Here is a 27,008-nt window from a genome sequence, read left to right as displayed (position 1 = left end):
TACAGATTTCTCTCAAAATAAAAAAATTGCTCAACACACGAAACATTTTCCGATTACTGTAAGTTTAGCTAAGCATGAATCTGCCACTGTTCATAACATTCTGAATACGAAAGCAAAATCTACCACTGTTCATAAGATTTGTATGAAAACTGATTAAAGTGTCTTTTTGTTTGGTTTTCTTAAATAATGCAAGTAATAAAAATGTTATGTGTAAGGTATTTTTGTGTTACTTGCATTTAAGAATAGTAACTATTTAAAGTTAATTCATTATTAAAAACTATATTTTTATCATTTTGTGAAAAATCTCCTGATTTCTTAAAAAAAAAAATCTCCTGTTTTATGAGTGGCATAGGTTGGCAAGTATGGTATAGATAGCCAAGAGGAGTACTTTGATAGCAGCTAGGATCATTGCTTGGTAAATGGAATTTTCTATTTTTTTACGACCTTTGTCCTGTAACGTTTCTGACAAAGGATGCACATAGAGATAGTAAGCCTTCGCAACTAGATAACAAACAGTATTTTCTGTAGGAACTTCTTAATAATTGATTTTTCATGTCCCATAATTTGAGATCCATGTAATCTACTATTTAACTGATGCAACTTCCTTCATATTGAAACCTCTTACATATCCTGGCAGAATTTTATCTGTACAGTAAAATAAAGATTGTTTGTTTTTGTAGGTGGAAAATTTTAATTTCAAAGTGAAAGCTGTGTTCATGGCCATTATGATCAAGCGGATAATAGAAGCTGAAAAAAATCCTCAACTTCTTGATGATAGAGATTATTATGGGAATAAAAGACTTGAATTAGCTGGTTCTTTATTATCCTTGTTATTTGAAGATTTATTCAAAAGATTTAATTTAGAGGTATGCATATGTGAATTAATATATTGTAAATTTTTTACATTTGTTTGAAATAAGGTGAAAGTTTGCATTATTTTCTGATTGTGATGTTATAATGAATCTTATCTGTTAAATTTAAATATTTAATGAAATGATATTTATGAAGCCATACTTTAAATAAGAAGGTAGTTTTGTCTTATCTTATTAAATTCCTAATTAATGTTTAATTAGGAATTTAACTTCTTGTAGTTTTGACCAACAGTCCATTAGTTCCATTCCTAGGCTCAGATATGTAGAAGGTCATAAAAGTTATGTCTTATTATGTCCGTAGAAGTCCTGAAACACAATGATAGATCACGCTAACTAAAAACTAGTGTTTCAGAGTCTCATCACCACAGTCAACATTGAAGATGGTGGCTTATTACGGCAGAATGATTTGCTGACATTTCTATTAGCTACTTAGATACAATTAAAGACACATTAGGAGTTCTAAATGACCCATTGATCTTTGATTTTTCATCTTAAGTCCCTTTGAATTTTTTTATGATGGTACTGGGTGAAGCAACAGATTCATGAAAGCAGAATTATAGGCAAAGATGACAATTCTGGAACAAATGTGTTTTGCTGTTCTTTTAGTAAGTCTCTGTAATCAGATGGAATCAGTGCCTTGGTTTGTCATTTATGCCAGAAGTAGCTGAAATACTAGATTAGGCAGAATTCTCTGAAATTTCGGTCGCTCAGAATGTAAATATTGGGATGTGAAATATATTACATGCCATATATGATTATTTCAGTTCTGCTAATAATTGTTGCAAAATATAGCAGTAAATCTTTCTGTCAGTTTTGTTTTCAGGGATATAGATTAAGCCTATAGATGGGTTTTGTTATTTATTGGCAAAATGAAATCTTTATGAAGTGATTTGAAGCTACAAAATGTGATTGAAGAAATTTAAAAAAAAAAAAAAAAAAAAATATTAGTCTTGCTTTTTATGTATTTCTTTCAAAACTTCCTACATTTATGAACTTTTTTCTTAATGTAAATTGCATTTTCGTTCAAAAAGCAGTTTCCTCCAATTGGCTTTTCAAAGCCTTTCATGATTAAGGGGAGATGTAGTTTCTATTTACTAAAATTGGTATTCATATAGATTGGCTGTTTTAAGTATGGAAATTACAAAACAGTGCTCGATTTAATTTCTTGATTAATTTGTATTTATTGTGTGTAATGAATATGCTTATGAAAGTATATTCATTTTGTCAGTCTTTTGATTGTAGTTAAGTTTAGGTAGACTATCAGAACTGAAGACATTTGTGAAAAATAAAATAATTGCATAATTATTTTAAAGAATATTTTACTTTATGTTGTAAACTATTTTTATACTTACCTGGTATTTTTTCGTATTTTATTTAGGTTTGTTTTAGTTAGATGGTGAAAAATTATTTACTTGTAATTTTTCATAGTTGAAAAGCTATTTATTTGACTCTTATCCTTTTTTTCATTTTTTCATCTCTCCTATAGCTGAAAGAAATTTGCAATAAGTTACTGCCAAAGATAAAAGCTGGGCCATTTGATCCTTTAAAGCATATGAAACCTGATATCATTACTAATGGATTGATTAATGCTATAGCAACGGTAATTTTTCTAAAAATTAAATGAAGATAATTAAGATCAGTCTTACCTGAGGTGCTAAGGCAACAAGAATCAGTGTAATACTCATAGGTTGCTGATTCTTGTTGCCTTAACATAATTGTTATTTCAAATCAGATCAGTCATATTTTTAATTAATTTTTTTCTGCCTAAGTTCTACAATGTAAAGTCTATGCTTTGAGCTGTTTATGTTTACAATGTATATTATGATGAAGCCCATGCCAGGTTTAATAAGTTAAAACTTTTGATGCACAATTAATTAATTCTGTTGTACAAATTTAAAAGTTTGATTTCAAAACTCTTAACAGAATCATTTATTTCATTGAAACTAATATCATCAGCAACATTATAAATAATGAATACTGGACTCTAATCATGGCATTTTTTTTGACAGCATTAAGTGAGATTTGATAAATTGTGGTAGTTGTGATGCCATGAGTCATTAAATCTGCTATTTTGGTATTCTCCATTACTCCAGTAATCAAATTAGATCTTTAGTAGACTGTACATTTCATAAAAAAAAAAAAAAAAAAAAAAAAGAGTAATTGATTTTTAAGAATATTACTGCTTTAAATTGTGGCATATTTAAATGACCGCTTACATCAGATGAAAGAAACTATAACTGGGTATATATCGTAATGTGTGACTCTCTGACTGGCACAGGGTTTTGCTAAGAAAGCTCGAATTCCCCAAAACTGCTTTGAGAAAGAGTATCAGAATGCTGTGGTACTTTATACCTATTTCTTTGACATATTTCAAGATGTATGTATGTACACTTTCTTAAAGACATCTTCTAAGCTGTATATATATGGCCTTGCTGGTCAGAGGATTAACTTCTTAAAATTTATTTGAAAGAAGATTCTTTTTAAACTTCCTTTACATTTGTTTTAAAAAGTGCAATTTACCACTTTGAGTGATAATTATTGGTAGTAGTTCACATGTATATTTGACATGCAAATTAAAATTCTAAATTTTACATTCATAATTTTTCACATTTTACTGAAGTATTTTCTGTATCTTTTCATTAAATTATATAACTTAGTACTTTAACACTTCGTAGTTTAAATTGTATGTACTGATTTTAACATCATACAGACACTAAAATTCTAGACAGCCATATTTTATACTAAATTTAATTTTTCAAATTTGGTCTATCACATCTTTCTCATTCGTTTCTAAGTCAAATGAATCCCCCCATGTGCATTTAATCTTTATTCCTTCTTATGTTTCATTTATCATGTACTTGATAGTTCAGTGGCTCTGAGTAGTGGCTTACAGAGGAGATGGTAGTCAGATCACACTCTAATAGATTAGTTTGTTTTTTTTTTTTTTTTGCCTGCTGTTTCTATATTGTTAATCTTCGCGTAATTATTATACTGAAAATGTATTTTGTTTATGTCAGATTGTACATCTACTTTCTCCCCGCCTAGATTAATTTACATTTATTTTTTAATTGAAATATTTTCTCCCAAGAGTTTATTTTCCCTCTTCATGCTTCTTGTTTATTAGTGTCTTTTATTTTTATCAATCTTTTGTGTATTAATTATATGCAAAATTTATGTATTTCATATGGCGTAAGTTACATTTATATTTTAATTTAAATGTATTCATTTTCTTTCATTATATGACTTTCTTTTCCTATCCAGTCTTTTTAAATCACTGTTGAAATATATTTCAGATGCAGTTTTTTTATCTGAGATTTTGTTGATACTAATTTTTAGATTTCTCTTATGTTTATTAAGAACATATAACTCAGATTCAAATAATTTCTACTGGTATAATTTTTGTTCAGGTAAAATTTCTGTTGTACATATAATTTAAGTGAGTGCAGTTTAAACATGGAGAATAAATTTAATTAATTTTGCTTTATATTTTTAATTTTATTTTTAGCCCCAAAGAAATGTTAGTATTATATGAGATATTAGTTAGAAATGACATTTTGCATTGAATCACTATAAACGGCATATCACTTTTCAGTTGTTGCCACCAGATATTATTGCCTTATATTATATTTAAAGAAATTAAGTAATAAAGAATCTTCATGAATGTATGCATGTTTCTCGTATTGTAATAAAACGATGGTACCTAGAGCCATAAAATTCTGAATAACGTAACCTTCAACCTAAGCATGGGCACCTGGAAGCCCGAAGTGTGAATTTCAAATTTGCTTTATTATCTGTTTCATATTTTGTAAAGCTTTAATGAATTTTTGATTAACTAAATGATTTCAAAGCGAGGAGTGGTAACACTATATGGGGGGGGAAAACATTTTTATCTCTTCTGAGACTGTCTGTTGGAGATTCTAAAGATATGCTGTTTTTAAATATTTTTTTATTTTCCTGTTGAATGGAATTGTGTGTGGCCTAAGTGCTATGAATGTAATATTTAACAAATAAAGTCAACACACAAAGTATTGAGAAAAGGCAACAAATTTTTTGTAAAGCCATCTGAGTAAGAAAACTGAGCATTGGTGTGATGAACTGAGAAAAGACTGAAAATATAAAGAAAAAAGAAAAATGTATGCCAACACTTAATGCTGCATCGGGAATTCTAAATGTATACTGCTATGCTGCTTTTAAAATTTTTGTAATTTTGCAGCTGAATTGTGTATGGCATTAAGTGTGAAGAAAATATTGTGTAATAATAAAGCTTTAAAAAGGGGAGGAGAGTTAATAGGAGTGAGTGTAACAGCAGACTGGTAGATTGCAAGCTTTCCATGTTATAAGAAGATAACTAGTTTGTGTCTTTGATTTGAAATGCTCCCAAGAGCTCCTTAGCAAAACATGTTTTTCCTCTCTTACTGTCTTCTTGTATCTTTTAACAGTATTATCTAATTGGCCAATTTTAGCAAACTTCTGGAACTTTCACTTGAAGAGTTACTGTAAGAATCTCTCTGCTGAGGAGTCGTATATTAATTTAGTCATTAGTCCTTACTGTTACAGGACTCATCAAATTTAGTGACTGCTGAGTAAGAAATGCTATTTACTGTGTGTATTATGTATAGGACTTTATATCTTTTACATTTAATTGGTACTTGAAGACTATAATAAAATCCATTAATAGACTTAATTAACTATTTCTCCTCGTGGTTAATTCCTTATAAGCATAAAGAGTCTTTCACTCTTCCACTCTAGTATGAAATTGAATCTTATCTTTGGAACTTTTCATAGATAAACTGTATTATGTTCTTGAATCTCTCGCTTATTTTTTACTCCTTTTGAAGCAGAAATGAAGTATAAACATTTTGAACTCTACTTGGAGTTATTCTAATGTAAGAATGCTGATTGTAATGAAGATCATTTGCTGATAAAGAATATAGTTCTATCCTTTGGAGTAGACATATTTTAGAATTTTATATTGAAATATGCAGTTTTTAAGGAAAAGTTAAATAAAAATGAGTTTTACGCTTAGTCAAGACAGAGTATTTCACATCCAGTCTTTAATTGAAAAATGTAATTTGATTATCAAATGGAAGGATCCTTTATTGACATATTTGATGAAAGTATGAATTACGGTTACTTTAACTCCATTTTCACTCTTAGGAAAAGTATTTTTTTATTTGCTGAACAGAAGAACTGGAAATATTCGTCATAATGTCTTTCCAAAAAGAAATTTCTTACATATTAAGCTATTATGGTGGGGGAGATTGGAAAGAAGTTTTGGTCTGCTTCATATTTAGCCCACTAATAGCCAAGCATATAAGGTTACTGAATGCTAATATGTTAACTTATTAAATCCCTGTATACAAGCCAGTATTTCTTATAAAGTCCTCTAAGGCATCCCTCCTGCAGATAACCCTACTGTTGCTTTGGCATAATATGATCGGAACCCTGCTTCATGTTTCAGCATGTACATTTAGTTTCTGTCTGTTACTAAGATTATCATTATGATTGCTGTTAAGTTACTTGATCATTATCCTGATAAACTTGATAATGAAGATAGATATGCATTTATTAGTTTTTTTTAATTCTTGCAAATGGTGAAAGTAATAATAAATTGAAATGCACTTTACAAAGCATTGCAACTGCAAAATGAACAGACAGCCTTATTGAATGTTTACAGCCATATTGAATGGTTGTGCATAAATGCATAGATAAGTGAACAGAGTTTTAAGAGAGTAATAGTGATAATTTCTTTATTATTTTTTTCTCTAAGAGAAAATTTAAGTGTTAACAATTTCTGATTGACTTTAATATTGTGGCACAAAAACCTTTAATATGTGGTTGCCTAATGGTATGCTATTCAAACTGTGTAACTTGGTCTATTTTTTTTAATGTTACCAAAACTTTTTAATAAAATTTGATAAACAAATAAGGTCTCGCAATATGAGCATTATGTGTATGCTTTGTCTGCAGAGTGTCGTGATCATAACTGATCCAAAATCTCATTTCTCTCTCACAGTTGAATTTTAAATAATTATATTCCATACATGATTTCAGCTGGCATGCCAGACTAATCAGCATCCATACAAACATATACTGTTTGCTGTAGCATTGTAACCATGTATATGGACTTAAAGCATTTCTTTTGTTTCCAAATGTAGAGACTGTTCCTTAACAAATGTGCTATGACAATGGCAGTCACGAAGAAAATCATTAAAAAGAGAGGCAAAAAGATAAAGGAAATGATTATGGTCAAAGTTAAAAAAATTGTTAAGAAACAAAAAAGAAGTTTGGTAATGGTTGACATTTGAAGATTTTATAACAAGTCACACAAAATTTTTACAACAGTATATATTTGCACAATGTTAAAAAGAGCTAAGAATATTAGATGCAGCAAAAGGAATCGCAAAAATATCGAAGAAGTGATCATGTGGTCTAGAAGATGTACAGAGTTTGCTTCTTGTGTGAACAAAATGAGAAACAACTAGTAAGTCTTACTGTGACCAAGAACTTTTATCTGCAAAAAAAAAGAAAAGACTTTGTTCCTCAACTTCATAAGTAAACTGTTGGGTGCGTTGACAAAAAACAAAGGAGAATTCAGAGTAGGGGTACTTTCATAATTATAAAGGGATATGTGACATCCATACTGTCATGACACATGAAGAAGCTGAGAGTTTGAAAGGTGAGCTAATTGAAGTTCCAGAAGCCAAATTCTAGATCAACATGGCAGCATGGAAGAGAGAGATTGCAGTGAATCTGTTTGTTAGCCACTACTCTTTTCAAAAGTAAAATGCAGATTTATTTGTTTGACATATTTTTACTTTATATTTTATAGCGATAATTTTTATATGAATATTTTGGAGTTTGGGTAAGCAAAGTTCTTTGCAAACGAAGGTAATACTATATTTATGTTTTTGCCATTTTTACTTTTTTCAGAGAGTGAATAATCATGATTATTTTTTGTAATATTTTCACATTCTTTGTTATCACTGATACTTCCATCTTAACTAATTACATGCAGTCATTTCAAATACATTTCAGAACTATTATCATTCATTTGCTTAAATGTTTATAATACAAATATGTATATTTTAATTTTGTGAAAGAAAATGCCTTGTTAATATGATCATAGTAAAAGTGACTTCACTGTTAAGGGATATGGGTATGAATTACAGTTAAGGTATGGACATTTTGTCGTATCAGTTTATTTTGAGGGTTTTTTTGGCTTCCTCTAGTGTTGCATCATGGTAACATTTTTTGTGATGAAGCACCAAAATAAGTTCAACTATGCTCCAGGAATTCCCAGGAGCTTGGCCTTACTGAATTGACAAATAACCAGCAAGATATTTAAAGAGATAAAAAAATGTATAAGGTATTTCTTCCGCTCTCCTAGCGTGCCTTCGTGGTGTAGTGATCAGCACACTGAGCCGGTATTTCAGAGGTCCGTGGTTCGATTCCCGGTAAAGGCGGCTGCGCATTTTTCATCTTGTCCCTCTTCCAAAAAATACCTAATGTCTCCACAGTGGCACCCGAACTAAAAGGGTTGTGGATGATGACTATCCACAACCAGGATTTGGCGATTAGGTCCCCTAAAAAATCCCATTCGCCCTTTAAAAGGGGCAGTATATAAGGTGTTTCTCCCACCTTCCTAGCATGCCTTCGTGTTTCTGCACGCTGGGCCGGTGTTCCAGAGGTTCGGGGTTTGATTCCCGGCGAAGGCGGTTTGCTATTTTTCATCTTTCCTGCTTCCAAGAATTAACCTAATGACTCTACAGATAATCATATAAATAATTGGAAAAATTAAGCAACAAAATATAAGTATTGATTAAAACTGCTTTAATTTAATTAAGACAAAAAAGTAAAACTTGTTATTACTGTCACATAGTTGGTAATATTGATAGCACTTGTCATCTAATTAAATTACTTTTAAATCTTACCTAATTCTATTCAAAAGCAGGCTACATAAACAATGATAAAATTGCATTATAAGGGGAAGATTCTGAAAATGACATTCTCTTACATCAAATGGTCTGTAAATATATGGACAATTACATAAAATATTTAATATCTGTCAAAATGCAAATTGTTGTAACTTATGATCTATGAAATTTATTTTTCTATAGATTTAAATTAATTTCTTAATAAATTTTATTTTAAAGCCATAAAATTTTCTTCATTTCATACTTTGGGTTCAGAAAATGTAATTTAGATGAATATCAATAAATTAAGCATCTGAGTTTTGACATATGAAGGATATTTAGCAAAATAAATGAATGTTGTCAGTAAATGTTTAAGAATATGCACAAACATGCTTTACAGTTTCATAAAAATATTATGTTCTAAAATATCTAAATAGCATTTGTTAAAATTTTTAAAAATTAATATGAAGAAAGAATTGTACATTTTTATAATAATCTGAAAAAAACTTAAAATGATATTTTCTTATACATACTTTTGATATTCACAGGGAAACTGGACAGTAAAGCGCTTCAGAATGGAACGAATAGGTGTGACTCAAGTTCTTTCTCGTTTATCATATATATCTGCTTTAGGTATGATGACAAGAGTTAACAGCCAGTTTGAAAAATCCCGAAAAGTCTCTGGTCCTAGATCATTGCAGGGTTCTCAGTGGGGGATGTTGTGTCCAAGTGATACTCCTGAGGGTGAGGTAATTATTATATTCATTTAATTTGGAAGCTCGAGGTTTAAAAGTAAATTGTTATGTTTTAGTGTGAAAAATAACTGCTAGATGTTATTCATTGTGGATGCTTTAGTTCTCATGCTAATTAAAGAATTTTGTGTTTAAAAAAATAGAAGCATATTTCAGTTTGTTTTTCTTTACAAATATTGCAGTTTTGGGAGAATCGATTATTTCTAGTAATGTTGTGTTGAACCAATCATTTAGTACCATTTTGCAAAACCTGCAAACCACTTTGCTTTGCTTTTATGCTCCTGTATTACATTCTGAAAATTCTCAAAATATTTTAAAACATTTAACTGCTATATTAAAATTTGGCCAAACAATAATTGTATGATGGTCTATTCTGCACTTGCTACCTTATTTATTATATGAATCTTCAAGACTGTTATTTATTATTTTTCTCTTTTTTTATTCTCCTCCATTCCTTTTTTCAGAATGTTATTCTACTTCAAAAATGTTATTTGTCTCATATGTGGACTCTTTAATTTTCATTAAATTTTGATTTTTTCCAGTAATATTATACTGAAATTAAGACTACAAAATAATTGCACGTTTTGAATCAAGTAGAAGAAAGTGTTGTGTATAATTCATCAGTATTTAAATTTAAAGCTAAAAATGAAATCATAGGAAGAAAGAATTGTAAAACATGAAAAATGAGCATCTTGCATCAAACATTTAGCAGAATTGGGAATGAAATTTAAAATTCATGAAGGAAATTGAAAACTTCAATGAATGCACAAATAATAAGGAAATAAAAGAAATTTATTGCTTTATAAGGGGAGAGGGTTAGATAATTTAAAAATAACCTTTATTTGAATTGAATAAAGCTAAAAGATGCACAAATTATTATATTGCAATAATTACTTTATTGTGGTGCCCTGGAATTCATGATTATTTAAGGTATGCCTATACATATTTTTGGATGATTTTTATTTATTTTGTGTTGTCTCTATTTTTGGGCAAATGCTCAAAAACACAAAGGCATCAATGGCCCTGCAATGAATGCATTTGGAAAAAAAAAGTCTGAATCTAGAACAATGAAAATTATTTATGTGTGTATACATATATACGAGGGTTGGAACTTTAATAGTGGCAACACAGCTGAAAAAACACTACTCGACAAAACCAAAGAATATCGCGTATACCACACCTAAACTACATACCTACCTTACCTCTCAGCAAAATGACTCATCCTGCCTACGTCATGCGAATGCGGAGTGACGGAAGAACGGATCCTTGTGTTAGCTCGCGGTCTAAAGAAAGTGTTGTCAGGATGTTTTTAAAACAAGAACAACAATGTTGGATAAAAATTGAATGTGCCAGAGGTCGTACAGCATGACGGTGTCATCAAGTGCTTCAAGAGGCTTGCGAGGAATCTGCATTTCCTTACAGAACTGTAGCAAGATGGGTGAAAGCATTCAATAAAGGACGCCAAAACGGGGCAGACATGCTGCGGCCAGGTCGTCCGAGTGTCAGCGATGCAGACGTGCAAGTTGTTGCCGCACTAATCGACAGTGATCGCCGCCAAACGATTCGTCAGCTGGCCGGACAAACAGGATTAGCACATACGACTATGCTGCACATTCTGAAGGAACGCGTGTCCATGAGAAAAATTGCTTCACGATGGGTTCCACATCAATTGACGGAAATGCAGAAATGGCTACGATACGATGCTGCCCGAACCCACCTGGAGCGCTATGTGCGCGAAGGAGATGCTTTTTTACTCCATATCATTATGCTGGATGAGACTTGGGCCCGATCGTACCAGCCAGAACTGAAACGACAATCAAACGAATGGCGTAATCACGGGTCACCACGACGTTCGAAATTTCGTCAGAACCCCAGCAATGTGAAAGTTATGGTGATTCTCGTGTACGACTGTGATGGTGGCATCCTAACACATACCGTTCCCCCACAGTAGACCATCACTGTGCAGAATTACTGCTCATTTTTGGAGCACAATCTCCGACCAGCTTTGAGAAAAAAACACTTTCTGCAGAACGCTCCTCTCATTTTGCATGACAATGCTCGGCCGTATGCAGCACAAGCTGTGACTGATTTGTTCAAGCGATGAGACTGGGAAGTGCTTTACCATCCACCATACTCCCCAGATCTAAGCTCTTGTGACTATGACTTAATTCCTAAGATGAAGGAACCACTTCGTGGCACTCGCTTCCAAACTGTTCCTGAGATTCTTGCGGCAGTAGACCGGTCCATTCAAACTATCAACAAAGCAGGCACTGCTACAGGTATTCTGCGACTTCCACATCATTGGAAACGGGTTGTACACGGTGTTGGCGACTACATTGAAGGACTGTAAAACATGGTGACATGAATCACTTTTGTATTCCTTGTAAATAAAAATAGTTGCCACTATTAAAGTTCCAACCCTCGTATGTTAAATTCTTTAGACATCAATACATTTTCTTCTTTTTTGCAATGCACTTAAGTAAAATTTTAAATATTTAAAACTTTCTACTTATATACTTTTTTTTTTTTTTTTTTTACTATTTATCTTAAATTTTAGGGTTGTGGTTTAGTTAAAAATTTAGCTTTAATGACCCATGTGACTACCGATCTAGAAGAAGGTCCTGTAGCTCAGTTAGCGTACAACTTTGGAGTAGAAGATATTCATTTGCTAAGTGGTCATGAACTGTCAGATCCTGAAGCATATATTGTTTTTGTAAATGGTAAATAAGCATAATTCATGTTTTCTTCAATATGTAATAAATACTATTCTCTATATTGCAAAATCTGATTTATTGTGTTTTATTAATATGATTGTTATTTCAAAACTTGCTGGTATTTTTTTTCTTGCATGAAGGATTTTTTTAGTCTAATTTATGAGATTTTTAAAACCAAGTAACTGTAGTGATGTGGCCACTATTAAAGAGATAATTATAATACATAGCATGAACTATTATATACACTGTGTAATACAAAATGATCATATTTAAATGAGCAGTTGCATCATTGTGACAGAACTAATGATGCAAGTGTGTGCATTGCTTGATTATGTCAGGAGATCTTAGTATTACATTTGGCATAGATGCATAGATAGGTAATTATTTGTTTCCTGTATATGTATCTGTATGACTGAAAGATATTGAAAGTGAAATATTGTTCCATTCAGCTTTTTTGACAAAACTGCTATCTTGCAAAATATGTTTTTAAAGCAATATAAGATTACTTCTTGAATGAAAAAAGCAATTTTTTTTTTGTTTTGTTTTAGACACAATTTAAGGCACCCATTCAGTAACTGGTATAACATGAAAAAGCCCATCCTTTTCATGATGTGCCCAATGAATAGCATACATACGTTTTATAAAAGTTGCCTTTGGAGAAATATTTTTCAAGTTTTAAATTGAATAAAACTTATGATTCCATCATTAATGCAACATTAAGATCTTGGAAGTCTTATAGAAACTTTTAGAGCTGCTACAAAGGTATTGTAATACATTTAGGGAGTCAAAATGACAATTTGAAAAAAGTGAGAAGTCGCTTATTTAGAACTCATGTATTGTATCTTCATAATATATATTGACTGAAAATTATGTAGTCTAATACCAGGTATCAATACCAACATAATAAATACACTGGTGAAATAAATTAAGAGAATTTGCATATTTGATCTATGATTAAGACACAATAACACGCCGAATAAATACTAATTCAGAAGTCAAACAACAAAAATCAGCGTTATACCTACAAAATTTTCACAGGACTAGTTTCGATGGTTTTACCGAACCATCATCTTCAGCTGCAAAACCGCAAATGAACAAGGTAGGACCATCGAAACTAGTCCTGTGAAAATTTTGTAGGTATAACGCTGATTTTTGTTGTTTGATCTATGATCTCCAGAACTACTGGACAGATATTAATCAAATTTAGTGTGAACATAGGTTGATATAATACAAACAAAATAAACATATAAACATTCAACAGTTATAATAGGCACACATTTTTGTCTGTAATACTCATGGGAGTCTGAAACAGCGGTTGGAGAAGACACAAAAGAAATGGATTAGTAAGGGATGGTCTCATCTTACAGCCATATAGGCCTCGCAGCATGATGTCATACTGGAAATAAGGCAGTTGATCAGTGCCTGTGGCAATTGGTCCCGCTCATTCAGCAATGCTGTTTTCAGTTCCTGGTTGATTCTGAGAGGGTTTGCGAGTTGAAATTGCCCTCCCCAGAGCGTTCCAGACATGCTTTCTATAGGGTTGAGGTCTGGAGACCTGGCTGGCCAATCCATCCATCGAAATCCTCACTCTCAAGAAATTCGTTGACCAAAAGAGCTCTATGTGGCTTCGTGTTATCATCCTGTAAGATGAACTTGGAGCCCACTGCACCCTGGAAAAGACGAACATAGGGCTCCAAGACCTCGTACCTCAGTCACAGAGCCTCTGTCAAAGACGTAGAGAGGTGAGCGGCAATCCAACATGATACCTCCCCAGACCAATCAACCATAACTGTTGATTTCGCTGACATTGGAGGGTAGGTAGCAGGTCCCTGGCTCTCTTCATATAAAAGTACGGTGAGAATTTGTGTTTAGACTGAAACGGGACTGTTCGGTGAACAGAACGGTCACCCATTGTTCTGTACTCCAATCACTATGCTGCCTGCACCATGCTAATCAGACTCTCCTGTCCATAGACGTGAGTGGGACACAAACAGCCAGGCTTCTGATAATCAACCGTCTCTTATACAGTCTTTTGGAAAACAGTCATTGTTACATGGGTGGAAAACAGTCACCCTGTGGCTGCATACAAGTCTCGAGAGAGCTGAGAATCTGTAGCCCCTCTGTTATGCCTCACTAAAATGGACAAATAGCGATCTTCTCTGGCTGTCGTGGCTCTTGGATGACCTTGCCCAGGCTTTCTCTCGATGGATCCAGTATCCTGGAACTGTTTCCATAGGTTACACACGACACTGAGTGTTAAATTAAATTCTCTGCATATCTGGATTGTGATTGACCTGCATCTAACCTTCCCACAATTTGCCACCTTATTCCATCATCTAAAAGGTTGGTGGTTACTCATTTTTACTGTTCTGATGTGAATTTAACCGATTGCTGCAAGATAACACCAAGAAATTCGCCGAGGTGTGCTAGCGAACGCAATTCGTCTTACTCTCCGTGTGCTTATAAAGCCTATTTTTCTGCTGGCTCTGCATACATGCACCTGTACGCTTACATATTTGTCATACTAGATTTTCATTTTTATCTAGAAGCAGTGGTTTTTCCTTCAGTTCAGCTCTTTTCAAGGACTTCAATAAAATATGCAAATTCTGTTAATTTGTTTCACCAGTGTATTTGAAATCCACATGCATTTTAAAAATTGCTGTTGGTATTAACAGGAAAGCGTATTTGAAAGTGTAAAATAAGACTTAGATCAGTTAAATTTGTAACTAAATTGAGATGGGAAAAGTTATTGCAGCAGAACAGTTATGAGAGAAACTTATCAAAGAATCTGTTTTCTCATAGGCATTTTATGTATCTTTTATATGTCATAATATGAGTTAAATTTTGTAGAAATCATAGCGTTGTCAGGATTAATATTTTTTAATTATGATCTAAAGGATATGTTTTCTTTTCATGTCACTTGAACCTTGGGTTACAGTGTATCTGCATCTGTATAGAAGTTTAATGCTGAAACATTTGTTGCATTTAAATCTGTTGAAATGTAAGAGCATGGATTTGGCACTGTGAAGACTTTAAGTGACTAGCTCTTGTGTTTTTGATTTTGAAAGTTCTGAAACATTAAGTTGACACAGTTTCTAGCATTATTACTAACTGAAAGTGAGGTAAATAAGCCCTTTGAATTTATCCTTTGTCTTGTTACATATATAAATTTTTGTATAGATTAAATTATTTCAGCATATTAAAAATGTGTGTATATGGCAAAATAAATATGTTTGGATGGACTTGAAATACATAAACAGTATTTGAATTTCCCTCACAGAATTTAGAATCATCGAGTTCAAAACTTCTTCCAATTTTCCTAAAGAAAAATTCACCCATAAAAACAAGGATTAAATACATTGTATATCTCAATACTTTTACAAAGGTTTTTCATTGTTCAAAAGAAATTAATTCAAAAGCATTTTTGTTTTTGAATTATGCATTAATAATATTTTTTAATTGTTATTTTAGCTAATTTATTTTGCAAAAATTATCCAGCCTAGGTGTAACAAAATTATTTCACTTTCATTTGTAGCATTTGAGTTTGAAACTGGTAAAAGTGTAAATTTTAATGTGATAAGTGTATTTGTAGAAGAATTTGATAAATTTTAATCTTATGATCAATCAAGATCCATGAATAGAAATAATTTTTACTCGCATAAAAATATTTTAATTTTTCTTAAAATTTTATGTCACTTATTTACTCTTATCCCATTACTAGGATTTAAAAAGAAATGTTTAATATTTCATCTTATTTAGTAACTTTTTTTTTTGAGGAATTAATTATTTTTTAATGGAAACTGCAAGTTAAGTAATAAATGATGGAAAGGAATATAAATCAGAGAACTTAAAAATTGGGATTGCTAATGAATTAAAAATTTAGTATTTATTTGCTGATATATTTAATTATAATTAGTTTAATTATTATTATTTGAACATGTTATTTATATAACCATGATAAGGCTTTTTAATTGCATATTATATTTTCCTCAGGAAACTTACTTGGAATCACAAGAGGATATGGAAAAATAGTTAAAGCTTTCCGTAGATTACGTAGAGCTGGATATTTGCACGAATTTATTTCTGTATTCCCTCATCATACTCATCGTTGTATTTATATTGCTACAGATGGTGGACGACTTTGTAGGTAATAAACAATTAAATTTTGCCTTTATTTTCTCAGATAATTATTTTGGAACAAAAGTTGTACTAAACACAACGTATAAAATTTTTATTTTGCATTTCACATTATTATTATTATTGCTATTAATGTATTTTTTGCAAATTATAATAAATTTATATGTCATACATATATACACTGCTTGACATTGAAAATGCAGCACCAAGAAGGAATACTCAAATTTATGCAAATTTTAGAGTAGACGCAGGTCACTGAGTTATGCAAATGATGTGAAATGTGCAGCTTTCTGACGCATGTGAAGTAAGATATAAGGGAAGGAATGTACAGAAGGGGCGATATTCGTGTCGTTATTTCTGCCAGATGGATTATCGAAGAAAGTTGGTTTTTGTCCTGGAGGATACGTGTAATAGGAAAGAATGGCCAGGCCACCGGCAACAAAGGCACTTCCAGCAGATAGACGATTTTACGACGGGTATGGTGATCGGACTGAGAAGGGCGGGTTGGTCCTCACATCAAATCGCATGGATACCCACATGGATGGGAGCATGGTGCATCTGCTGTGGCGAAAATGGTTGGAATAAGGAAATGTGGGAAGAAGGAGGGGTGCAGGGGCAGCCAGAGTTACGTCAGCACTCGTGGATAGACTCATCCGCCACCAAACTGTGGCGGTCCTGCAAGTCACTTGTACCGCGATTCAGCAGCATGTGCAAGATACCCTGGATGTTCCCGTGTCAACCAGAACCATTTCCCGTCAATTGGTTGAATGTGGCCTGCACTTACGTCGTCCGTTAAGAAGACTGCCATTGACTCCACAGCATAGACGCCAACATTTAGAATGGTGCTGGACTGGAGCGATGTGGATAACAGAATGGCGACACGTCATGTTTTCAGATGAGTCGCGCTTCTGTTTATCCAGTGACGGTCGCTGCATACTTGTGTGGTATCGACGTGGAGACAGATCTAATACAGCAGTAACTGTGGAACACCCCACTGCGTGATAACGTGGCATAATGGCTTAGGGCACTGTTGCCTACGATTTCAGGTCACCTCTAGTTCGGGCACTATGATGGCCCAACATTACTTGGATAATGTACTGCGGCCGGTGGCAATCCCCTACCTTCAGGGGCTGCCTAATGCAACTTTTCAGCAGAATAACACCTGACTACACAGTAATCGCATCTGCCAACATGCTCTGCAAGGTTTGCAGATGCTTCCCACCGTACTCTTCTAACCTGTCACCAATCGAACATGTGTGGGATGTGATTGGACGCTGTTTACAGACTTTGCCCTTGCCTCGTTCAGAAGATGAACGGCAAATGGTTGAAAGGGAATGGAGAGCCATCCCTCAGGACACCATCCGCACTCTTATTGACTCTATGACTAGACATGTTTCTTTGTGCATCACTGTCCGCGGTGGTCCTACATCTTACTGAGCCGATGCTGTTCTCAATCTGTATTCTGACTGTCATTTTGAAATAAAGATCATATATTGCTGCTTGCTGTCTCTGTCTTTTTTCCAAATTTCATCACTTTCTGACCACTCCTTCTTGGTGTTGCATTTTCAATGTCGAGCAGTGTATAATGCTTTTATCTAATTCAGTTTTCTAATTTTGAATTAATGATAGCATACTGAAAATATAGTATATAGTTTTTAGTTTTTTTGATATTGCACTCTGTTATGTTAAATTTCCCTTAATTAATTTTGGCATATAACATGAGAATAATAGTCTTGTTGAATAGTCTTGTTAACAGTGTCACAAATCTGGTTTATTCTAAGCAGTGAAGTATAAGAAATAATATTTTATTTCACCCTTTATTCTTTTTTATAGTTTATCACATAGAAAAAAGTAAATGTTAGTTTTAAGAGATGACATATACAAATATCTATTAGTGACATATTAGATATTTAGGTAATAAAGCTTCAGATTTGAAGTAATTGATGAATATGATTCTGAAAAAGATTTGTTATGCTAAATATTTGAGTTTTCAAAAGAAATTTCTGGAGATTTCTGAAAGTATGTTCAAAAAGTATAAATTTATGGATAAAAGACAAAAATAAAATTTAGTGTTTGGAATATTTGTGTTAAGATACTAAGATTATTGTAATGTACACATGTAAAATTTAATTCACTGTGAATGATTATATTAAAATTTGAATTAATGTTTTACAGTTATATGTAAAATATGATTTATCTTTCCAGATTTAATTTAGTTGATATTAAAAGTATTTAACTTAATACTTGTACATACACTCTTTGGAAAATTGTCCTCTTCATAACAGCATGCTATCATAAAAATGCCCTCATCATTATGAAAATTAGTTGCTAACTTGAAAATAACTTCCATTATGCTAGGAATGCATTATGCAAATCCAATTTATGTGCTTTAGTAATCGATTAAACAGAGGATAAAATAAATGCATGATGCCTTTAAGAATAGCTGCCAAACATTGGACTATGAAAAAAATGAGAGTTTCTAGAAGGTTTTGCTTTGCACTGAAACAGTTATTTGAAATGAGTAAAATATATTAATATTTAATTAGAAATTCTAAATTTTGTGTTCTTGAGCTAATTTTATGTTGTAATTTTCTGGTCATTGTAGAGTCATTAAATTTTTGAAGCAGAAATCATAAAAAATTGCAATGCCCTCACCAGGATTCAAACTCCTAACCATTTGATTACTACATGCTTTCAATTACACCATGATGGCATGCAGTAAGAAGTGGGAAATAATTTACATACTGACCCTCTTAACAAGGAACTGGGAAGGTGGAGACCTAACCACCAAATTCTAGTGAAGACTATTTATTATCCACCACCTGTTAGTTCAGATGATACTTGTAGAATCATAAGTTTTTCAAAGCAGGAAACATAAAAGTGTGCATTGCTGTCACTGCTCTGGACCTTGCAATTGCAAGCAAATATGCTTCCAATCACACTTTGGAGGTATATGGTAAGGAGGAAGAAAATAGCTTGCAGCTATTATACTGAGAAAATCCAAAGTGGAGGGGGAAGCTTTTATTTTATCAAAGTAATTTTAAATGTGATAAAAATAATAATTAATGTATTGGGTCATCTGGAAAGTTTTGCAGGTTTTGATGGTAAATGCTAATGAACCAGTGCTAAAAAAACATGAGAAAATTTCGTTGAATCGCGTAAGCATAACTGCTTCACCCACCATTTGATGTTGTGAGGGTGTGGTGGTTCTTTACCAAATTTCATGCAAAAATGTATTTGAATAACAATAAACGATGTTTTGGTGCATTCCTAAACAGCCCTCTTCCTCCTGCACGGATGATGCCATTTTGATTAGCAGTGCCTTTAGTGGCGATTTTGTAACCAGAAGATTTTTTGTTGTCAGGTAAAACATGTATAATTTTTAGTTTCAGAATTAATTTTTTTTTCGGCCTAGTAAATTGATTACAGAATTTGTATTATGCTATACTTTTTGTCCCATTCTATAAAAACGTGCTGTATAATTTATATATAATAATAATAACTTCAAAGAAAATGAATTTGAAAATTTGACTAACGGCTCAACTTTTTGGTTGATTCAATACTTACTATTGTATGGATAAATTTAGTAATATAGCCTCTACTGATGTAAAACAAAGTTAAATACAAACATTAGTAGATACACAAATGTTCTAGTAACAAAAATGTATGTAGCTTAACCCAATACACTACAAATAAATTGTACAGTAGCTGAACACAATTTATATGAAATAAAATTTTGTAAGAAAAATTATGCTGAAAATGTTTACTAAGTAGAAAATGGAATTCCCAGATAAAGTTTCATTAATTCAAGTTCCTCGATCATTTAAGTTAATGCTAAATGATATGTTTGAGAAGTAATATATTTTCTGTTCACTGAATGATTTAATGCTGGTGAAAGGCACTGCAGATTGTCTGCAATATATGGTGAAAATTATCTGAATAAGAATTGCATTAAGGACACGTGGAAGTTTGACAAGATCAGAGAGAAGTTCATAATGAATGCCATCCATAATAGCCCCATCCACAGTGATTCATGGGCATGTTTAGAAAACTGACCAATGTCTTCGAGCAGAGTAGTTCCTCAATCTCTGAGCATTCTTTGGGATTTCTTCTAGTTTCTTGAATAATGCTGTATGAAATCGTCGTCTAAAGACTTTTTGTTGACTATCTCAAATCTGTGCAAGATGAGTGCCAAACATATTGATTCAAATGTGTAAAACCATTAGCATGGGAGCAATTTTGATATTTTTTAGTAAGTTATCACTCTCAGTGTGTACCATTTTTTGATAAGATGGTGATTGATGATGAAATGTTTCAGTGCTGAAATGAAAGAACATTACAGTCAAATAGCAAAAACCCATTGACCTGAAATCCTATTCTAGTGCCTATTCTATTTATATGTTCTGGAAACCGCTATATGGAGAACGAAATACCGAAAAAAATACTTACCCCCCAAAAAAAAGGGGGGAAGGAAAAATCTGAAAGCTTTCAGATTTTATATTATGCCCATTTTGTATTGTTTTGTGTGTTAACTTTATTTATTAAATACCATGTTCTTCATAATGAAACCATAAAATTAAATTCAAAAGCAGTATCACAAAATATTTAAAAGATCATATATTTAGAATTTCCGATACACAGTCTCGCGTGCTGGAGATGAAAATGTTTCCCCCCCCCATTGCAGTGTTGCCATTGCTTGCTTTGAAATCATTTAGTTTCTTAATCTGAATTTACTTTACAAAATATGAAATAGATAATAAAAGAAATTCTAAATTCAAGCTTCCAGATGCCCATACTCGGGTGGAGACGTAAGTTATTCAAAATTTGATGGCTCTAGGTAACATTCTTTTATCACAATGCAAGAAAAATACATACACTTATGCAGATTCTTCATTATTTAATTTCTTTAAATATAATACAGGGCTCTAATATTTGGTAGCATCAATTTAAAAAATTATTCGCTGTTTATAGTGAATCGACACAAAATGCCAAAATGAAATTAATAGCCTTTCTGGGCAAATTGTCCCTTTGGGCTAATAATGACTTCATAATTTACGAGTAGTAATGAGTCATAATGGAAATACCAAATTATTGACATCATGGTAAAAGTTTTTTCCCGTCCAATCTGCATCGAGGTAAAAAAGCAGACGATTCACTCAACTTTTCTTTCATGTTACATGTTGTATTTTCTGAGTTTGTTGTTTCACAAGATTGTTTAATGCTGCCGGTTTTTTTTAAATCCAGATATTTTGTGGATAAATTAAAAATATTTTAAATTTCAGCGCTTTTTAATACAATGACAGAAAAGAAACATGTTCATGATTTTACTTCTTGCAACATAGAAAAACATATACACGTTGCGTTGACGGTAATACAAAAAGTGAAAATTTTGCAAAAGATGGAGGTTGGTATTACACCTCTGTTTATAGCAGAATTGTATGAAATTCTGCTATAAACAGAGGTATGGACAACACAGACTGTGTATGATATATGGGAAAATAAAGGAAAAACTATTGAATTTTTACTGCAGCTGCGATTCTAAACCCCACAGTCCGAAACTGGAAATCTTTGCATAAGGCAAAATCAGCAAATCTTGATTTTGTCTTGTGTGAGTGGTTCCGGCTGCAGCAGAGTAAGACCGCTCCTGAGAGAAAAGGGAAAGCAGATTCATGTTGATTTAAAAATAGAGGAGCCATGCAATTTCAGCAGCAGTTAGCTGAACAGATTTAAACAGAGACATGGTATACATTATCTGAAAACATGTGGGAGAAAAACTTTCTGCAGGTATAGATGCTACAGATGAATTTATTGATGAATTTTCTGTCTTAGTGGCAGAAGAAAATATTAGCCCAGAAAAGTTTTTTAATATGTACGAGACTGGACTTTTGGCAATGTTTGCCAAGAAAGACATTTGTAACAAGCAAAAGAATTGCATTGCTAGAAGGCATTGTAACAGTGTGGGGTTACCATCAATTTACAAGATTTTACTATTGTTAGACAAATCTTCTGCACATAAAAGATGCAACCATTTTAACATGTGATAATGCCATGGCCCCCCATTTTTTTGCCCCATATATTACATCATTGATCCAACCAATGGACCAGAGCATAATACACAGTATTAAATTTCACTATAAATCAGAGTTTATGAAATAAATTTTTTCAAATGACCAGTCTGTTTCACTTTGGTGAATTTGTGATAGTAAAATAATGCATATATTTGTTAGCTGATTCATGGAATTCTGTTTCCCAAATAACATTAATAAATGCCTGGCATAATGTATGCCATCTACTCTGTTTATTCAAACTGAGAGTGATAACAGTGAATTTTCTGTTTTTAGGGTTAGTGCAGCAAGGGTTAAAGCAAGAGAATTGCTTTTGTATTTAAAAAAAAAAAAAAAAAATGAGGAGGCTGTACAAGAAAAAGATATCACTGAATGAATGATGTGTTCAGATGAGCCAACATTGGCATATCAGAAGACCGATGATGAAATCATTGGCTCTGTTTTGAACTTGTCACAGCAAGAAAATAATTCTGACACCTACATGATAGTGAATTTGATAGGAGTAAGAAAATATCTTTTAATGATTGTTTGGAACATGGTGAAAAATACCTAAAATTTTTAGAACAACAGAGCTGTATTACGGAGCAAGATATTATGACTCTATATAATTAAAAAAAAAAAAAATTTACTTTGAAGCACCCTAAAATTTTAAAACAAACCTCTATCAGAAAAATATTTGAAACGTAAAAAAAATCAAACATTTTATGCTTTATTAATATCTTTTATATTTCTTTATTGTGTACATGGTTAATGCTTTTAAATATCCCTGTAATCACTAATATAAATGAATAGTATGATACAATAAATATATATATAAAATAACAATTTAATGCATATAATAAATTAATGTAATAATGTATATAAAAAATTATTTAAATGTATCTAATATGCCTTATTTATTTTGCACTTTTAGTCTGAATATTATGATTTATCTATAAAGTATTTCTCCTGCCTTCCTACCATGCCTTCGTGGTGTGGTGGTCTGCACGCTGTGCATGTATTCCAGAGTTCCGTGGTTTGATTCCTGACAAAGGCGTTGCTTGTTTTTTACTTCTCCTGCTTCTAAAAATACCTAATATCTCTTAGAGTGGCACCTGAACTAAAAGGGTGTTGGATGATGATTCTCCATACCCAGGATTTGGCGAGGGGAGTATATAAGGTATTTCTCCTGCCTAGCATGCCTTTGTGTGTTGTGGTAATCTGCACGCTGGGTGTGTATTCCAGAGGTCTTCAGTTCGATTCCCAGCGAAGACGTTGCTAATTTTTCAATCTCTCTGCTTCAAAAAAAAAAAAAAAAAAAAAAAAAAAAAAAAAAAAAAAAACACCTAATGTCTGTACAGTTTTTTTCTGAAATTCACGAAATCCTAAAAGCTGCACAACCTCGGTCCCAAGCATTGCGGATTTCTGGACTTCTGCTGTATTACTAAATGATTCATATTCATTCCTGAATAATACTTGGAAATTCAAGCAAAGTTTCTCAAATAAAATGCAGATAGCAGCAACTGAGAATGTCAGAATGTTGTCACAGGGTGTTGTACTTTTGTGAAAATGCACACATTTACATAGTTGAGAAGAAACAAAAATTGCTTCAAATATTTCATTGGAATCCATTTCAGCATCCTTCTTACAGCTTCCAGTGATATCCTTCTTTTCCTGAGAATGATACATTTTCACACTAACGAGGATCTGATAAAAGCTGTGAAGGGTTTTATTAACTTAAAAGCAGCAATTTTCTATGTTGAAGGGCTAAAAAAATTGTTTTCTATTTCAACAAATGTGTCAGTCTAGGAGGTGATTATATGGAAAATAGTCTTCAGTCATAGTACATTTTGTATTTAATTAAAAATAATAAATAAATTCATTAATTAAATTTAAAAAAATCTTTTCCAGATTTTTTTCTTTTATGGTATAATTTTTTTTTTTTTTTTTCAAAATATGAGAAAATTATGGAGATTGTTTTAACCATTGTATTCTTAAATATAAATATCAGGCTTTTATATAAATTTATAGAATTTGACATACATTAAAATAAATTGACTTAGAAAAATAAATGTTTTGTCATATGCTATTTTTGAGATTACATTGTGAAATTTTCCATCTTATCACAGGCCATATATTATAGTTGAAAAAGGAAGACCCAAAGTTATTGAAAAACATATCGAAGAATTAGAGCAAAGAATAAGATTTTTTGGAGATTTCTTGAAAGATGGACTAGTTGAATATTTGGATGTGAATGAAGAAAATGATAGCAATATAGCTGTTTATGAAAGTGATATTGATAGGCAAGTATCTTTGAGTTAAATTGCATAGCATATAATTGAAAAAAAATTATTAATCATACTTATAATTTAATTGAAATAAGATTTTTAAGAAAGAATTTTTATATTTCTTGAATTAATACAGATTTTATGTTTGTTTCATTATTATGGGTGAATAATTCTACTGGCATGGAGCAAGTACTTCATGAGGCCTGAAAAAAATACTAGAATACCTCTCTTATGTGTCTAGTGATTCTGTAAAATATAAGAAGGTGTATTAGAATTAAAATGAATATATTAAAATTAGCACTTTTCCTTATTATTTTCAGTTTTTTTTTAATTTCTTGGCAATGCTCTGAAATTGATGATGACCTTCTGATGCACTTAAATGTAAATTGACCATCATAATGCTATATCCTCAGTGAACGTATGTGTCCATTGTTCAAGGCCTAATTTTTCTTAGTGTTTATGTGAGAAAAATAGGAAAATTTATTAATATCCATTTTGCATATTTTGGTGGGAAGATCTAATGTGTTGTTATCCTAAAAATTTTAATTTATAGACTGTATATACTCATAAATATTTTGTTATGCTATTAGTTATATTAAGCTACATTAATTTTTTAAGTTTAATTTTCAGTAAAGGATTCTATTGTAAAGACTTATTCATTTCATCTCCAGAGTAATACTTGTGATTATTAGTTATATTAAGCTACATTAATTTTGAGCTTTTAATTTTCAGTAAAAGATTCTATTGTAAAGACTTGTTTGTTTCATCTCCAGAGTAATATGTGCTTACTAGTGGCCAAATGGATAAGACTATGGAAAACTGGTAGTTTAATCAGGTTTCAAATCACAGTTGGCTACTTGAATATTTTGTGGTTTTTACCATGTGTAAATAATAGCTTTAATTAGAAACAGGGCTATGGAATCGGGATTAGGTAGTCGGGATTTGGGGTAAAAGGAGTTGGAGATGAAGTCTCTAAAAACAGGTCGACTCAGACTCCAGTTTTGTTGGACAGTTTGAATTTGAAATGAAATTAAAGTGAATTGAAAGCAAATTAATGACACACTGAGTTATTATTTTTATTTATGGACTATATACATTAACAAATACAGTCAAAAGTCTTTAATCCGGAATGATCTATAATCTGGACCTCAAAGCTACAAACTTTCTGCGCATGCGTAAACGCATCGCATGCACATATGTGCTTACGCATGCGCATTTAATGTATAACGGACGGTATAGGCTAAGCTAAAATTATCTAATTATCTATTTCAGTTAATGTTGCAGATTGTGTTGTTCCTTAATCTTCTTACTGGATCCGGCTTATTATTTTTTTGCAAACTGTTAGAGCAATTTTATAAAAGTAAGCTTGAACTTTCGATTATCTCAAAAAGAATTTCCGATTCTGTAGCTGCCAAAGGATCTACAAAGCCAAAGCATGTTTCGATGTCCATCAAACAAAAAGTGGAATTGCTGCAAAAAATGGATAAAGGCATATCCTTTGTTTCTCTAACCATTCCGAAATCTGTTTATCAACATCACGCTGCTCTGCGGGGATGGGGGGGGAGCATCGCTGCTCGCTATGAACTGGAAGTTGATCTGTCAGCACTATCCTTATCTTCAGGGCAGATGTTTTTATTTTATTCGGCTTTATAATTCCTTACTAAATGTAGTATTTCATCTCTATGTACTCCGTTTTTGATATGATTTAAATTCCGCGTCATTATAAATATCATGAATACACATCAAATAGTTTTCTGGTTGCAATTTTCTAATTTTGACTATGTAGGCTTTACGCTTGCGTGCGTTGAAAGAAATGTTTAATTAAAGTAAACAAATAAATATTAGCCCCCCCTTTGTTTTGTAAATTTTGATACCCTTTAGATCATAATTGCTCTTTATTTCATAAATTATGGTTTCATATTTTTTATTTAATAATTTCTGCATGCCATCCTACCAGATTTAAACTGATGATATTTAATCCGAAAAAACCGATAATCCGGAATCGCCAAAGTCCCAACGAGTCCGGATTGAAGACTTTTGACTGTAGTTATTTTCTATTTTACTGACATATTAATAAATAAATATAAGGGAGGAGGATGCATGTGATGTTTGCCATTTGTTATTAAACTGGTTCATTTAGTGACAAATATCATCAGTAAATTTAGGTAAGCAGCAATAGCAGCAAGAACTGCCAAAATTGATGCCATTCTTAAGAGAAGTTTCAGTTATTGATCAAGCAACGTAATGGGGAAGTACAATGATATAGAGATTGTTAGAATTAAGAA

General features: G+C 32.1%; 1 protein-coding gene across 3 annotated transcripts in view; it reads left to right on the top strand.

The window, feature by feature from the left end:
• The window catches only part of Polr3B (RNA polymerase III subunit RpIII128), a 123,408-nt gene that overhangs the window by 54,531 nt on the left and 41,869 nt on the right, over positions 1-27,008 (top strand). For all 3 annotated transcript variants that reach the window (XM_085814884.1, XM_085814885.1, XM_085814886.1), the window contains 6 exons: positions 681-866; positions 2,359-2,472; positions 9,337-9,537; positions 12,098-12,260; positions 16,248-16,401; positions 24,565-24,738. In XM_085814884.1, the coding sequence (XP_085671010.1) occupies positions 681-866; positions 2,359-2,472; positions 9,337-9,537; positions 12,098-12,260; positions 16,248-16,401; positions 24,565-24,738 (992 nt within the window). The remainder of the gene's footprint in view (positions 1-680; positions 867-2,358; positions 2,473-9,336; positions 9,538-12,097; positions 12,261-16,247; positions 16,402-24,564; positions 24,739-27,008) is intronic.

The sequence above is a fragment of the Stegodyphus dumicola genome, chromosome 4 (assembly GCF_044657685.1).
Source record: "Stegodyphus dumicola isolate Sdum_Otavi_A_Nest chromosome 4, ASM4465768v1".
Classification (NCBI taxonomy): Eukaryota; Metazoa; Arthropoda; class Arachnida; order Araneae; family Eresidae; genus Stegodyphus; species Stegodyphus dumicola.
Note: the sequence above shows the minus strand (reverse complement) of the source record. Positions and strands in the feature narration are given on the sequence as shown.